The following is a 13,261-nucleotide window of genomic DNA, read 5'->3' as shown; positions in this document are numbered from 1 at the left end:
GAAAGCCAGGATCCAGATGCTTCTTCTTCTTATTTAACTTTAAATAATGAATAGTTTAAAGAATTTAGCAATTTTATACATGTCTTTTTTTCCCTTTGTTTAAAAATAAAATACAAGCCTGAATGCAACTAAGTATTAGTTAAGTTCTAAATGAATCTTAACTAAAGAGCTGCTTAATAAAATCTTTTTTTATTGCTTCTTATGTTTACTTATTTATATATTTTTTTTCAATTTGACATTAGTGATATTTTCTTACTTTTCCTGGGGCCCAGGGTTGATTTCTGGTTTTATGATGGTATAAACATGAACCTTCTGAAAGTGTTCTAATTACCTTTCTCATCACAGAAATATTCAGGTTACATTAATTGACAAACCTGTGAATTGAGTGTGGATATGTGCTTGAGTTGGCTCTATGTCTTCCTGTAATAATAAATGATGTTTGGAAATGGCAAGAAGATTGATAGATCTTACCAAGCATTATACGATCATTGGAAATTGTGATTTAGCTGAAGGTGAAATGTTTAGATAGGACTGCACGATAACAGAAAAAATGATTATCATGATTATTTTGCTCAAAATTTTTATCACGATTAATAATGACGATTATTCCTTTGGTAAATGAAGTCTGTGACCAAAGCAGTGTAGCCTCGGCCAGTTATTCACAGATGCTGCCATAATCATATTAGCTGCGTTGTCCGTTGTGATGCACACAAGTCTTTCTTCCACCAAGCCCCAAGCGGACATCGCTTCTTTGAGGCCCACTGCAATAAACTCCGCTGTATGGTCTTGTGGGAAAAACGAAGTTTGCAAAAACTTGCTTTTCATCTCAAACTCGCTGTCAATAAAATGAACTGTCAAGCTCAAATACGGTTCCGCAGTTCTGCTTGACCATAAGTCGGTCGTGGCAGCAAAATATTCAAGGCTGAGCCTGAGAATTTCTCTTTCTATTTCTTTTCGGCATTTCGCATACAGCGAGAGCAGCGCAACATTGGAAAAATGGTTGCGTGAGGGAATGCTATATCTTTTATCAAGTGTTGCGATCATTTTGTTAAACCCCTCACTGCTCACGGTGGTTATTGGACACATATCCTTGGCTATATGGTACGTGATCGCCTCTGTTATTTCCCGGTGTCTTTGCGAGCTAGGCAGATATGGTATTGCGTTGAACAATGTCCCTGATATTGTTGTCTGTGTTGTGGATGGCTGGTAATTTTTTGTTGTTGCTGTTTGTGCCTTCAGTCGTTGAAATTCTTGATAGTGTACTTTGTGGTGGCTTTTAAGGTGGTTGATGAGGTTTGTTGTGTTACCTTGGGACGTTTGGACGGAACAGGAGCAAAGTTTGCACAAGATTCGTACCTGATCAACATCACATTCCTCGAAATCGAAATAGTTCCAGACAACTGAGTATGACCCCTTTTTAGGAACTAACGATCGCACTTCTGCACGTTGCTCCGCCATCATATGTTTATTCTGACTGACTGTTATTGCTGCTATTGACTTGTACTGCTTCAGAAAGCGCTTGCAATCTAGACGCAGTAACGTCATAGTGACGCAGTCCAATCCGTAAACTCAGCCCATAAAAAACAGTTTGGTCTTTATACTGTAAAATCGCGACGATATTTATTAACTGATCATGGGTCATAAATATCGTTATCATGAGAAAAAAAGATTAATCGTGCAGCCCTATGTTTAGATAAAAGTTCCTGAAAGATTTAGTCAGGTCCATCACAGGTTAGTGAGAGAGGGGTTGGGAGTATGTGCTGATAGCGCATTGCCTCACCCACCACACAACGGACCACCTGGAGTGAGACCCGAGTGCAGCAGGTGATGCCTCGGCACCACACTGGAACAGCGTGAGCTTTTTTCTATGGTGACCAGTCCTGCCACCAACCCCCATGTTTTCCCTGTAAGTTGGAAGACTTGCTTGCAAGGCTGGGTGCAGATTAAAGTCATACCCAGGACAAAACAATTGCAGGTTAAGGGCCTTGTTCAAGTGCCCAATAGAGTCACTTCTGGAGTTTACGGGATTCAAACCAGCAACCTTCTGATTGCCGGTACAGATCCCTATATTGATTAATACTAACAGGAAATTGTTAAGGGTTCAGCAACCACAATGAGAAGCTGTGCACCTGTTCATTATAGTAAATATCAACAATATTTTCTCTTTTTATTCAGGTAGCAGACTGGACAGGAGCAACCTATCAAGACAAGCGTTACACAAGTAAGTATACTGCAGGTTTTTTTCTTGCCTTGCAGTAGACTTATAACTTAAGTCTGGAATACTTTCCTGCTGAATTTGTTGCTGTATTGTATATGCATAACATTATTCGTAGAATATTCTTTGTCAACCTGAAGAAGGCTATAAAGCCGCTGAAATGTTGTCTTTTATCTTCTTTTCCTTTTCATCTTGAAATGCCTTTAAGTTTTGTTTCTTAATATGTTAATAGATAGATACTTTATTAATCCCAAGGGGAAATTCACATTCTCCAGCAGCAGCATACTGATACAAAAAAAACAATATTAAATTAAAGATTGATAATAATGCAGGTAAAAACAGACAATAACTTTGTATAATGTTAACGTTTACCCCCTGGGTGGAATTGAAGAGTCGCATGGTTTGTTAATCTATATTTCTGTCTTGTATCTTGGACTCCAATTAACTCCCAAGAAATAACTACACTTTGATGCATTAGGTTCTTAGTTCTTGTCTTTAAATACCACTTCCATCAGCCTTTTTGCATTTTTGATTATTTATTGTGGTTTGTTATTAGGAAAATGAACACATTTCTGTTTCTGAAAACACAGCAGAGGTATATTGGACATGTAGTGCATGAGTAGAGATGTAAGAATATGACTGAGCAGGACAGTTCTTAAGGAAAAGTGTGGATGAAGAAGTTCCAAAAACATTTCTGTTGGCTGTTTATGATGATGTGAAGGTGTTATATTTGCAAAGAGTTGTTATGAAGTAATGACTACCATGATGCTCATGTAAAAAAAATACGCATAATTATTCATTGCAAGGTGCTTAAAGGTGTAAGATTTTGCGTTCATCTTTATGCCCTGAAGAAATGGAGCAAGCTTCAGCTTATATTAGATATTCATTGAAACTTGCACTTTGACCTAAATGCCGATTGTTGCCTTTTAGAAACGACAGTTAAATTAAAGTAATGTAAAATTGGTAACCAGAATTCTAAAGCAGAGGTAATTTTGTTTTCCTGAGTTGACAGGAAAAACCACACAAAGAGAATTCTTCTAATATGTTAAAAGTTTATATGCAGGAAATTAGATTTAAAAAATGCACAATGTTGTAGTGTAACTCTTGATCATGTTCAGAAAACATTGTTATGTTTGTATTTTATTTGCATTGTATTTGTAAGACTGATGCTTATATTCAGAGAGAATTTGCAAGTAAATACAGAGTCCTTTTTGTATTTCTACAAGTAGCATCCAAGGAGCGTAAGTGACTTGCTAATATTCACAAAGACAAGAAATGATTCAGTAACATTCTAGTTTACAGTGTAGCTCCTTAAACACTACACCACACTTGCCTACTTATTTAAGTGATTCTCATCTCTGTAATGTTAATTAATTTTTTGTTGTACATTTGTCAGTACCCTGTTGCTATTTTTGGTCCTGAAACCTAAAATCCTTTCCTTTTTTAGTGTTGTTTTAAACAGTACACATTTAATGCAGCCAAACCTGAAATATAAACATGAACATCATTCTTTAACTTTCTGTGCAGTGGATCCTTGGTTCCCAGATCTCATACTTAATTATCCTGAGTATGACCAAGTGTTCCCTGTTGTGACTGCTTCGTTAATTTATTTTCTGTAATACACATCATATGCTGTTAACAGAGCCAGTGTCTGCTAGGGGAATGCTTTTCAAAAGCAAAGTAAAAACATTTGCTTTGGGAACTGAACGTGCTGTGATATTAACTATAAAATCGACATTTTGAAGCATGAAATCTTAATCGTGATGTTAACCATGTGTTGACTAAGCAAGTAATATCCCCAGTAGTTGTCAGATAATTTATTAGGGTGGATGAAGAGATGGTGTGTGTTTCAGGTGCATTTTTTATGAATGACGGCTTGTAGTGTTTTTTAGACTCTTGCTGTATTTCAGAAAACAGGTAAACATCTCTTTTCTAGGCATAGCTTATACTGATAAGCTGTACTGTTTGTTGTAGCTTATAGGCACAAACTACAATAATAAGTCTGTAGCAAATGGGGGCCTCTGTAAGATTCTGCCTCCTTCTAAAGTGAAAATACGTGACCACATTTTGTTCAACTCATTATATCTGTCAATCATTGAAACTGTATACATAATTATGCTGTGTTTGAAAAATGTGTTTTTCTCTTTTGTTTTGGATAACTTGAAGAAATTGACTTTTTAAGAAAATGCCATGCTATTAAGCTTTGTAAAACAGATTACTTTAAAGAACATTAGCAGTTCATTGGGTAGTAAGCAACAGAATGAATGTTGGCTGGTAAATAATTAATTGCTTTTCAGATCATTCTGATTTATTCTGTTCTTTCTTTTCCCTCAGATAAGTATTCCTCACAGTTTGGGGGAGGTAGTCAGTATGCTTATTTCCATGAGGAAGACGAAACAAGCTTTCAACTTGTGGACACAGCCAAGACTCAGAAAACTGCTTATCAGAGGAATCGCATGAGGTTTGCTCAGGTAAGAGCAGCTTGTCTGATGATTTTGGTGGGGAAAGAGTGTTTTGGGGTCTGGTTGATGCATGTTTTTAACTTGACACCAGATATGTTGGATGTGTTGTCAAAGGAGTGGTTCAGTGGTAGTGCTGCTGCACTGTAAAAAGGAGACTAGGGTTCACATTCTGGATGCTGCCTGTGTGGTGGTGTTTGTATGTTGTCCTAGTGGGTCGCCTCTTGGTGTTCCTGTTTAATCCTCACAGTCCAAAGACATGCAGGTTGGTTGAAATGCTGTTTTTAAATTGACCTGTGTGTGTGTGCCTGTTTACCCTGCGATGGACTGATGCCCTGTCAAAGGATTGTTTTTGCCTTGAGCCTGACGCTTGCTGTGATTGACTCCATCTTCCATATGACCCTGCCCTGGATAAGCGGAGTAGGAAAACTGATGGATAGGTGTTGTCATAGTAAGCCAGCATACTGAATGAAATATAACCCCTCAGGTTGTGTAAAATAATATTTGTTCAGTTGACTGATTTTACAGATGATACTAAAAGAGTGAGGCCATTAGGGCTAACGCATTTAGAAAATGAGGTTGACAGTCAAGTATGCCTGCCTTATAAAATATGGAGAATGGGATGGTTTTTGAGTGAAACTGGTCTTGCAGTGAACTTCCTTACTCTGAGATATGTGACAATAATGACTAGTTTCAGGGCAGTATGTGGTGGCAGCTCCTTTGTATCATATCATAAGCCTCTACAACAGTTGGAGAAAGTTGTGCTATTCCTCAATAAGGTCATACAGGTCATGGATAGCAAGAGATACTATAATATAGTACTTGCTGTCACTTTAGACCCCTCTTATACTAACCGAGTACTGCTTTGTTACCTCCAAGTATCTGATGCCAAGTATTTTTGTATTTTGTACAATTTGTATTCCTTGGGCCATTAGCAAATACTTTTGAGTAACCTGCCCCTGAAATGCTTTTCATCTGTTGATTTCTTTGTATTACTTATTTAACTCAACACCTCCATTTGTGCGGTGCAACATCAATTTAGTCTTTAGGCATAGCCACTTTCCATTATCCACCAATTCTGAAGCTAAGAAATTTCTTTTGATTGCTACTTGTATTGTTGGAACATATTGTATGCATATATATTGTTTTATTGTTAATGGTTGCTTTGATGCACATACTTGTTGTAAAATATACTGTATTGTTGATATGTTACTGGCACTCCCACTGATATAGAAATGTATGTGTGGTTTCCCAAATAAAATAATTAATAACTTGAATGTTTAAGTATTTTTACTGGTTTCCTTTTTTTCATCCACACAGAGAAACCTGCGGCGAGATAAAGATCGCAGAAACATGATGCAGTTCAACCTCCAGACACTTGCTAAGAGTGCTAAACAGAAGGAGAGGTGGGAGCAAATTAATGTTATTGTTGTTTATTTAGAAGCATCAATCAAAGTTAAGTTGCAGTGCAACCTATAATTAATAAATATGGGGTGACCTAAAAGGTTTGAGACTGACCAAATAAAAGAAACACCATGAAAAATCAAATAAGATTTATTTTTCAGTACAATCCATGTGAACACTGATACACTTGTTCTAACATTCTTAAAGCTTTTCTGTTTGATTCAAATAAAATAATGTGTCTTGCGTCTGAGGCTTGACATCTTCATCTTCTGAGACTTGGCTTCTTCACCATTTGCATAATGTTTCCCAAGGAGTTAACCTTACAGATTAGAGAATGTGTGGTAGTGACATGAGAGTATGGTGCTTAATTTACTGTCATATTTTTATACACCATCTCAAGGTTTTAATGGGCTGACCCTTCACATCATCCCATCCTCTCATTTCTTAGAACATCACTGATCCCCAAAGTGAACTTCACTATCTGTCTGTCAATCACTTGCTTGTTTAATGGATTGTGTAATGTGGTTGTCATTTCTTGGAGGCATGATTTTACTGCTTTAATCTTTTACTTTTATTTAGCTATCCATTTGTGTCTGGACTGATTGCTACATCACATATCTAAGTTTTCTCACTTATTCAGTGTTGGTTAACAATGTAATTTGCTAGTCATTAATGAGCCTTGGGCTTATTTATTCTTACTTGTAGAGATCGAATGCGTTTGCAGAAGAAGTTTCAAAAACAATTTGGCGTTAGACAGAAATGGGACCAAAAGTCACAGGTATGTCTTTGTGAAATAACTAATATAGCTATAAAATCCAAAAAGTATATAAGTCTACAAAAAGGAAATTGTGCAGTGGAATCTTAGCTTCTAAAGCTGAGGCATTGTTTTCACAATTTTCTGCAAAATATAACATCCAGACTTTTTATTCTGTTTAATTTTGAGTCGTAATCTAAAATGGTACCAATACATTTGAACACTGACAAGTTTTTTTTACATTAAGGTTCTTACAGTGAACGAATAATGGTAATTGAGCTGGTAACTTTTAGTAGCTCAAATGAACATTTGCGTACTTGAGTGTTCACTAGTCAGTCCCACCCTGACCCATGTGGAGAAAAGCAGGCGAGCACCAGATTAATGATGACTAGTCCACTGCACAAACTGAAGTGTCGCCTGTGTGGCAGAACTCTGTAGAAAGCAGTGCTGAGCTTTGGCTGAGATTGGTGTTGCTCTCACTGGTTACTGTAGAAGTATGACATAGGCAGGAATTTTCCTTTTTTAATTGTAACAGTTGGGAGAATACTTTTTTGATTGTCTGCAGAAGTCTTTAATCTTTATATTTTTCTAAACTTGTCCTTTCAAAGTAGTTTGGCCTCAGTTTATCAATTGAGTTGTTCTTTAGTTCATCAATTTTTTTCTTATTCTGTTTTACTGAAATGATTAATTGGAACCTGTCTTGACACAATGCGGCTACATACGAAAAAAGCTCAGAATGAGGTGCCACAGCCAGAAAGGTATTTTCACATACACATACATTCATTCTCATCTTTATTGGGCCAGTTTTCTGTCTTCTGTGGAAATAAGAAGAGATTAGAGTGCCCCTTGAGAATACCCATGGAAATGTGACATGAATACACATAAATACATACAGACGTTTATAGTGTCAGGATTCAAACTTTAGTCTTCCTGAGTTTTCGAAGCAGCATTTTAAAAAAGTATATCAAAATCAATAAAAAGAACCTGCTGTACACATATCAAAGTGCTTATTGTTCCTCTTGGTTTAACCCACAAACGCTTTTCCAGAGTAAAATATGCTTGGGTACTGAAAAGTATATAAAGAAAAAATAAAGATTATAGATTCAGCATAAAAGTACATGTGTAATAAAAGGAAAAAAATAATCATAATTTTTGCTTGCTTTTTAAACTAATTTGTATATGCATATATTAATTGAATAATTATTTGAATTTACTGTACAAATTTACATGGGGTTATCTTGTGTTTGATTTAGCCAATAAACCAGGGAGTCACAGGATAGCATCAGTTTTTTTAAAAATGGTGTCACTTAAAAAAAAAAAAAAAAAAAAAGAATTAATTTTTATTTGAAAATTGCAAATGATATGCTTAACCCCCTGCTACCCAATACATTAATGCATGCACACTATCTAAAACTGTTAAGGCTCATGATTCTTTCCTACCTCTTCTACACAGATTTCATATACAGTGTAACAAATTATACACTAGGGTGCCATGTCATCTTCATACAAAAGCAGAGGACATTGCAATGTTAAAAAATGTTAAGAACCATTGACATAATTCTTTCAGAATCTTCAAAGTGTCATAGGCTTTTAGAGGTTGTCATAGCTTTTAATATGAAACAGAAGTGGGAAGAAAAAAACTGAGCAAGCCTGTCTTTAGGTTTAATTGTATTTAAAGTTTGAGGCATTCATATGGTGTAAATTTTCATGAAATATACAAAGACCTGCACTTGTTTAAAAAAAAAACATATGCATCTTTGCTTAGATTTTTGAAAACTATCAGTATCCTTTCATCTGGGTGACTCATTTTGCATTTCTTTGTATTGTTGTGTTTTTGTTACCTCTTTTAGTTTTTGGAAAGAATGTTACAAATATTTGGTAGCCTATACATAATTCTCGCTCTCGTTTGTGTGCTTAGGCTCAATTAAAACCCCGAGACTCCTCAGTGGAGGTACGGAGTGATTGGGAGGTCAAGGAGGAGATGGATTTTCCACGTCTGATGAAGATGAGGTACATGGAGGTGGCTGACCCCAGTGATATGTGAGTATCCACTTTAGGGATCATAATCAATTAGAATAGTCCAGAAAAACTTTTTTTTTTTATTGATGGCTTCAATCAATCTGGCTTCACAGAGAATGCTGTGGTGCCTTGGAGTATTACGACAAGGCCTTTGATCGCATCACCACCAGGAATGAGAAGACACTGAAAAGCATTAAGAGGATCTTCCACACAGTCACCACAACAGATGATCCTGTCATTCGAAAGGTAGACCAAACAGTATACACAGTGAATTAATGTTGAATTGATTTTTGCTTTTAGCATGAGATTATAGTGCCAGGTTGTTTTTCTCTCTATCCATAGAAAATTTGTTTTTACTTTTTACTGTGGTCAGCTTCTGTTTGATCATGAAAGGAAGAGAGACTCTGGGTCTGCGTCATGTGCTAGGCTTGCTCTTATGGACTGGTACTTGAGTAGCTGTTTTTGGTTTACAGCCAGAGAAACAAACAATGATTAGCTCCGAATCTGAACAAACATGTCAGTCAGACCAAATTAAAAGAATGTGTTATGCAACTGCTAAACTGTTACAAAGATGGAATTTAGTAGTAATTATATAGGTTTCAACCTACGAGAAGAGATGATCAGGGGCCTGATGTATAACGCCGTGCGTACAACTCACACTAACATGGCGTAAGCACAAAAGCGGGAATGTGCGTACGCACAGGAAAATCCAGATGCAGGAATCTGTACGTACGCAAACTTCCACGTTCTTCTGCTACATAAATCCCGATCAGCGTGAAAAGTAACGCACGTGCACACACCTGCTGTCCCGCCCCAACTCCTCCCAGAATTACGCCTCTTTGAATATGCAAATCAATATAAATAGCCCTTAAGCTCAGCCTTCTGTGAAAAGACAGTGGAAAAAGCATGGGGGCAAATATAAGAATTTCAGCGAATACCAAGTGGAGGCAAGGAAAAACGTACTATTTGTTGGTTTAAACAGTAGTATAAACAAGAAAAGGAAGTCGATCGAGTGACAGAGAGTGTTGGAGAAACTCGAAAGCTCAAAGTCGCACAGTGCCCAAATTAAAAATGAGTCGTCAGATATCAAAGTCGCCCACCGTCTGAGTTTCATATGAAAGCTTATTAGGGTACAGAGAAAAAAATAGGCACATAGTGTGAAAAAAGCACGAAATGTCAACTTTAATCTCAAAATTCCCACTTTGATCAGGTAGTTTATTTTGTCACTAAAGTAGAACATCACAAACTTCATCTTAAAATCGTTTAATTTACTAGTTTCTCAAATCCCATCGTAACTAAAGTAGCGCATTAACTGCTTTGTTTTGTATTTGATCTTCTATGTGCTTTGTGTGTGAATCACTACGTGCTTACTGGCTTTCTCTTCCTCCCAACAGGATACAAAATCCATTACATTCGTAATATTACAGCTCTCTGAATAATTAAAATACTGTGATGTATACTTGATATAATTTTCATGATGATAGGAGTTAAAGCATGTTATTAAACATGGGAACATTCATTGAAGGTCGTGCACAATTTATTGCAGCAGTACTGTCTCTTTCAAACGTACTAACCCCCAATTCCTGTCTTTCCTTTTTTTTCTCCAAATACCCAATCGCCACACAATCAGCTCTGTAGTAGACGTTAAGCCATCTGTAAGCTTTTAACGCCAATTCTTCAAAACTTTTAAGGAATGTTGAAATATCTTCGTAGTACATGTTTAATTATTCTATCCTTCACACCAGTCCCAATGAAGCATGGCAGGAACAATCTGTGAACGGAGCGCCAGATCCTTGCTACCGTAGCGACACCATGTCCTTTAATTATTAACAATATAGATTATTTAAATGAAGTTAAAGTTTTATCTGTATAATAAACATATTTTGCTGCATTTCATCATAAAAATATCATATGTAAATACGCACTTTATAAAGTGGCTCAGATTGTGCAATATTATAACTATAGTGCAAGTTTACAAATATTAGTGCAAATATTTCTCATTTGCAGTTGCTTTGCCATGTTGGAAATTTTCTGAATTATAAAATTTGTACAGTCCTTTATACTTGATTGGAGTTTTAACAAAACATAAACACTGGTAGTATAGTACAGTGGACCCTCGGGTAACGACCGTAATTTGTTCCAAAACTCTGGTCGCAACCCGACTTGGTCGTGACCCGAAGTAATTTCCCCCATAGGATTGTATGTAAATACAATTAATCCATTCCGGACCATACGAGCTGTATGTAAATATATATTTTTTTAAAGATTTTTAAGCACAAAACTAGTTAATTATACCATAGAATGCACAGTGTAGTAGTAAACTAAATGTTTACTTACTTGTTCTGGTCACTCCAGCTCCTTGATCGCTCAGCTGGAGTGACCGCTTCCTTCTTCCCCACCGAGTGTCAGCCAAAACACTCCTGCTTGGGCTCTCTCTCTCTCTCCCTCTCTCTCTCGCTTTCGCGCTGCGCAGGGAGAGACTGAACACGTGCGAAAATCATCGGTGCGCACAAACCGGAAGGGAAACTGGCTTGTTCATCACCCGAGTATGTGGTCGTGAACAGATGCAAAAGTTTGGCAAACTTTTTGGTCGTAACCTGATTTGTACGTGGTCCGAGACGTTCATGCCCTGAGGTTCCACTGTACCTTCTTGAAAATTATTGGGCTCATTCGTTCTCTCCAGTAGGTGCAAATGTATGACTATGTCTCATCTTCTATATGTTTGATCACAGAAAAATATAGAAGTGATAAAGAGTGGTGGTAACATTTTGAATGTATAAGTGGTTTCGTCCACACTCAAACTGCATTTTAGATCTCTAAAAATGGACCTTTTGAAAAACTCCTTCCAGGGTGAAGATGTTTAGAAACTCCATCTTCCCTGTTTACATTGTAAAGAATAGCCCGACCACAGACAGACGCAACACCAGAATGTCCAAACATACACACGCTTTATCTATACTAATAAAAGGCAAAGCCCTCACTGACTGACTGACTGACTGACTCACTCATCACTAATTCTCCAACTTCCCGTGTAGGTAGAAGTCTGAAATTTGGCAGGCTCATTCCTTACAGCTTACTTACAAAAGTTAGGCAGGTTTCATTTCGAAATTCTATGCGTAATGGTCATAACTGGAACCTGTTTTTTGTCCATATACTCTAATGGAGGAGGCGGAGTCACGTATCACGTCATCACGCCTCCTACGTAATCACGTGAACTAAAAACAAGGAAGAGATTTACAGCACGAGTCAAATGCGGGAACGAAGGTAAATGACGTTAATTTTTGAGTTTCTTTTAATACTGTGTAAGCATACATATTAACACATGTGCAATTAAACGTGTGCATTTACTGGGTGATTTCTCAGGCTTAAAAGCTCGCCTTTTATTAAAAAGGTAAATGCTAACTGTTTTCATTCTGAAGGGCACAAACCACGTTAGATTTCATGCTCAACAGTAAGCTCAGCACACAGCTTGGTCATATTACAACCGGAGGGGCGAACGGACAACGTGGTATACAGAGAGATCCTTAACAAATAATTATTGATTCATTTTCCCTCAGTTTAAAAAGGTTTACTTTTCTTCTTAATAAAAATTTTAAAGCAGTACTTCACCGCTGCGAAGCGTGGGTATTTTGAGATATATATATATATATATATATGTCAATGTATGTATGTATATATGTATGTGTAGATATGTAAATATATATATATATATATATGTGTGTGTGTATGTATGTATGTATGTATGTGTGTGTATATATATATATATATATATATATATATATATATATATATATATATATATATATATATATGTATGTATGTATGTATGTGTGTATATGTGCATGTGTGTGTATATATATATATAATATGTATATATGTATATATATGTTTGTGTGTGTGTGTGTGTGTATATTATATATATATATATATATATATATATATATGACAGCAACACTCATAACAGTGACAACACAATTACATATATATATGTAGATATGTATATATAAATGTGTCAATGTATGTATGTCTAGAGATATGTATATACAGTGGTGTGAAAAACTATTTGCCCCCTTCCTGATTTCTTATTCTTTTGCATGTTTGTCACACAAAATGTTTCTGATCATCAAACACATTTAACCATTAGTCAAATATAACACAAGTAAACACAAAATGCAGTTTGTAAATGGTGGTTTTTATTATTTAGGGAGAAAAAAAAATCCAAACCTACATGGCCCTGTGTGAAAAAGTAGTTGCCCCCTGAACCTAATAACTGGTTGGGCCACCCTTAGCAGCAATAACTGCAATCAAGCGTTTGCGATAACTTGCAATGAGTCTTTTACAGCGCTCTGGAGGAATTTTGGCCCACTCATCTTTGCAAAATTGTTGTAATTCAGCTTTATTTGAGGGTTT

General features: G+C 36.4%; 1 protein-coding gene across 1 annotated transcript in view; it reads left to right on the top strand.

Annotated features, from left to right (window-relative positions):
* The window catches only part of eif3d (eukaryotic translation initiation factor 3, subunit D), a 28,710-nt gene that overhangs the window by 5,007 nt on the left and 10,442 nt on the right, over positions 1–13,261 (top strand). The window contains exons 3-8 of the mRNA XM_051934441.1: positions 2,176–2,221; positions 4,550–4,686; positions 5,995–6,080; positions 6,784–6,856; positions 8,751–8,872; positions 8,965–9,097. Of these exons, the coding sequence (XP_051790401.1) occupies positions 2,176–2,221; positions 4,550–4,686; positions 5,995–6,080; positions 6,784–6,856; positions 8,751–8,872; positions 8,965–9,097 (597 nt within the window). The remainder of the gene's footprint in view (positions 1–2,175; positions 2,222–4,549; positions 4,687–5,994; positions 6,081–6,783; positions 6,857–8,750; positions 8,873–8,964; positions 9,098–13,261) is intronic.

The sequence above is a fragment of the Erpetoichthys calabaricus genome, chromosome 12, assembly GCF_900747795.2.
Source record: "Erpetoichthys calabaricus chromosome 12, fErpCal1.3, whole genome shotgun sequence".
NCBI classification, from domain to species: domain Eukaryota; kingdom Metazoa; phylum Chordata; class Cladistia; order Polypteriformes; family Polypteridae; genus Erpetoichthys; species Erpetoichthys calabaricus.
Note: the sequence above shows the minus strand (reverse complement) of the source record. Positions and strands in the feature narration are given on the sequence as shown.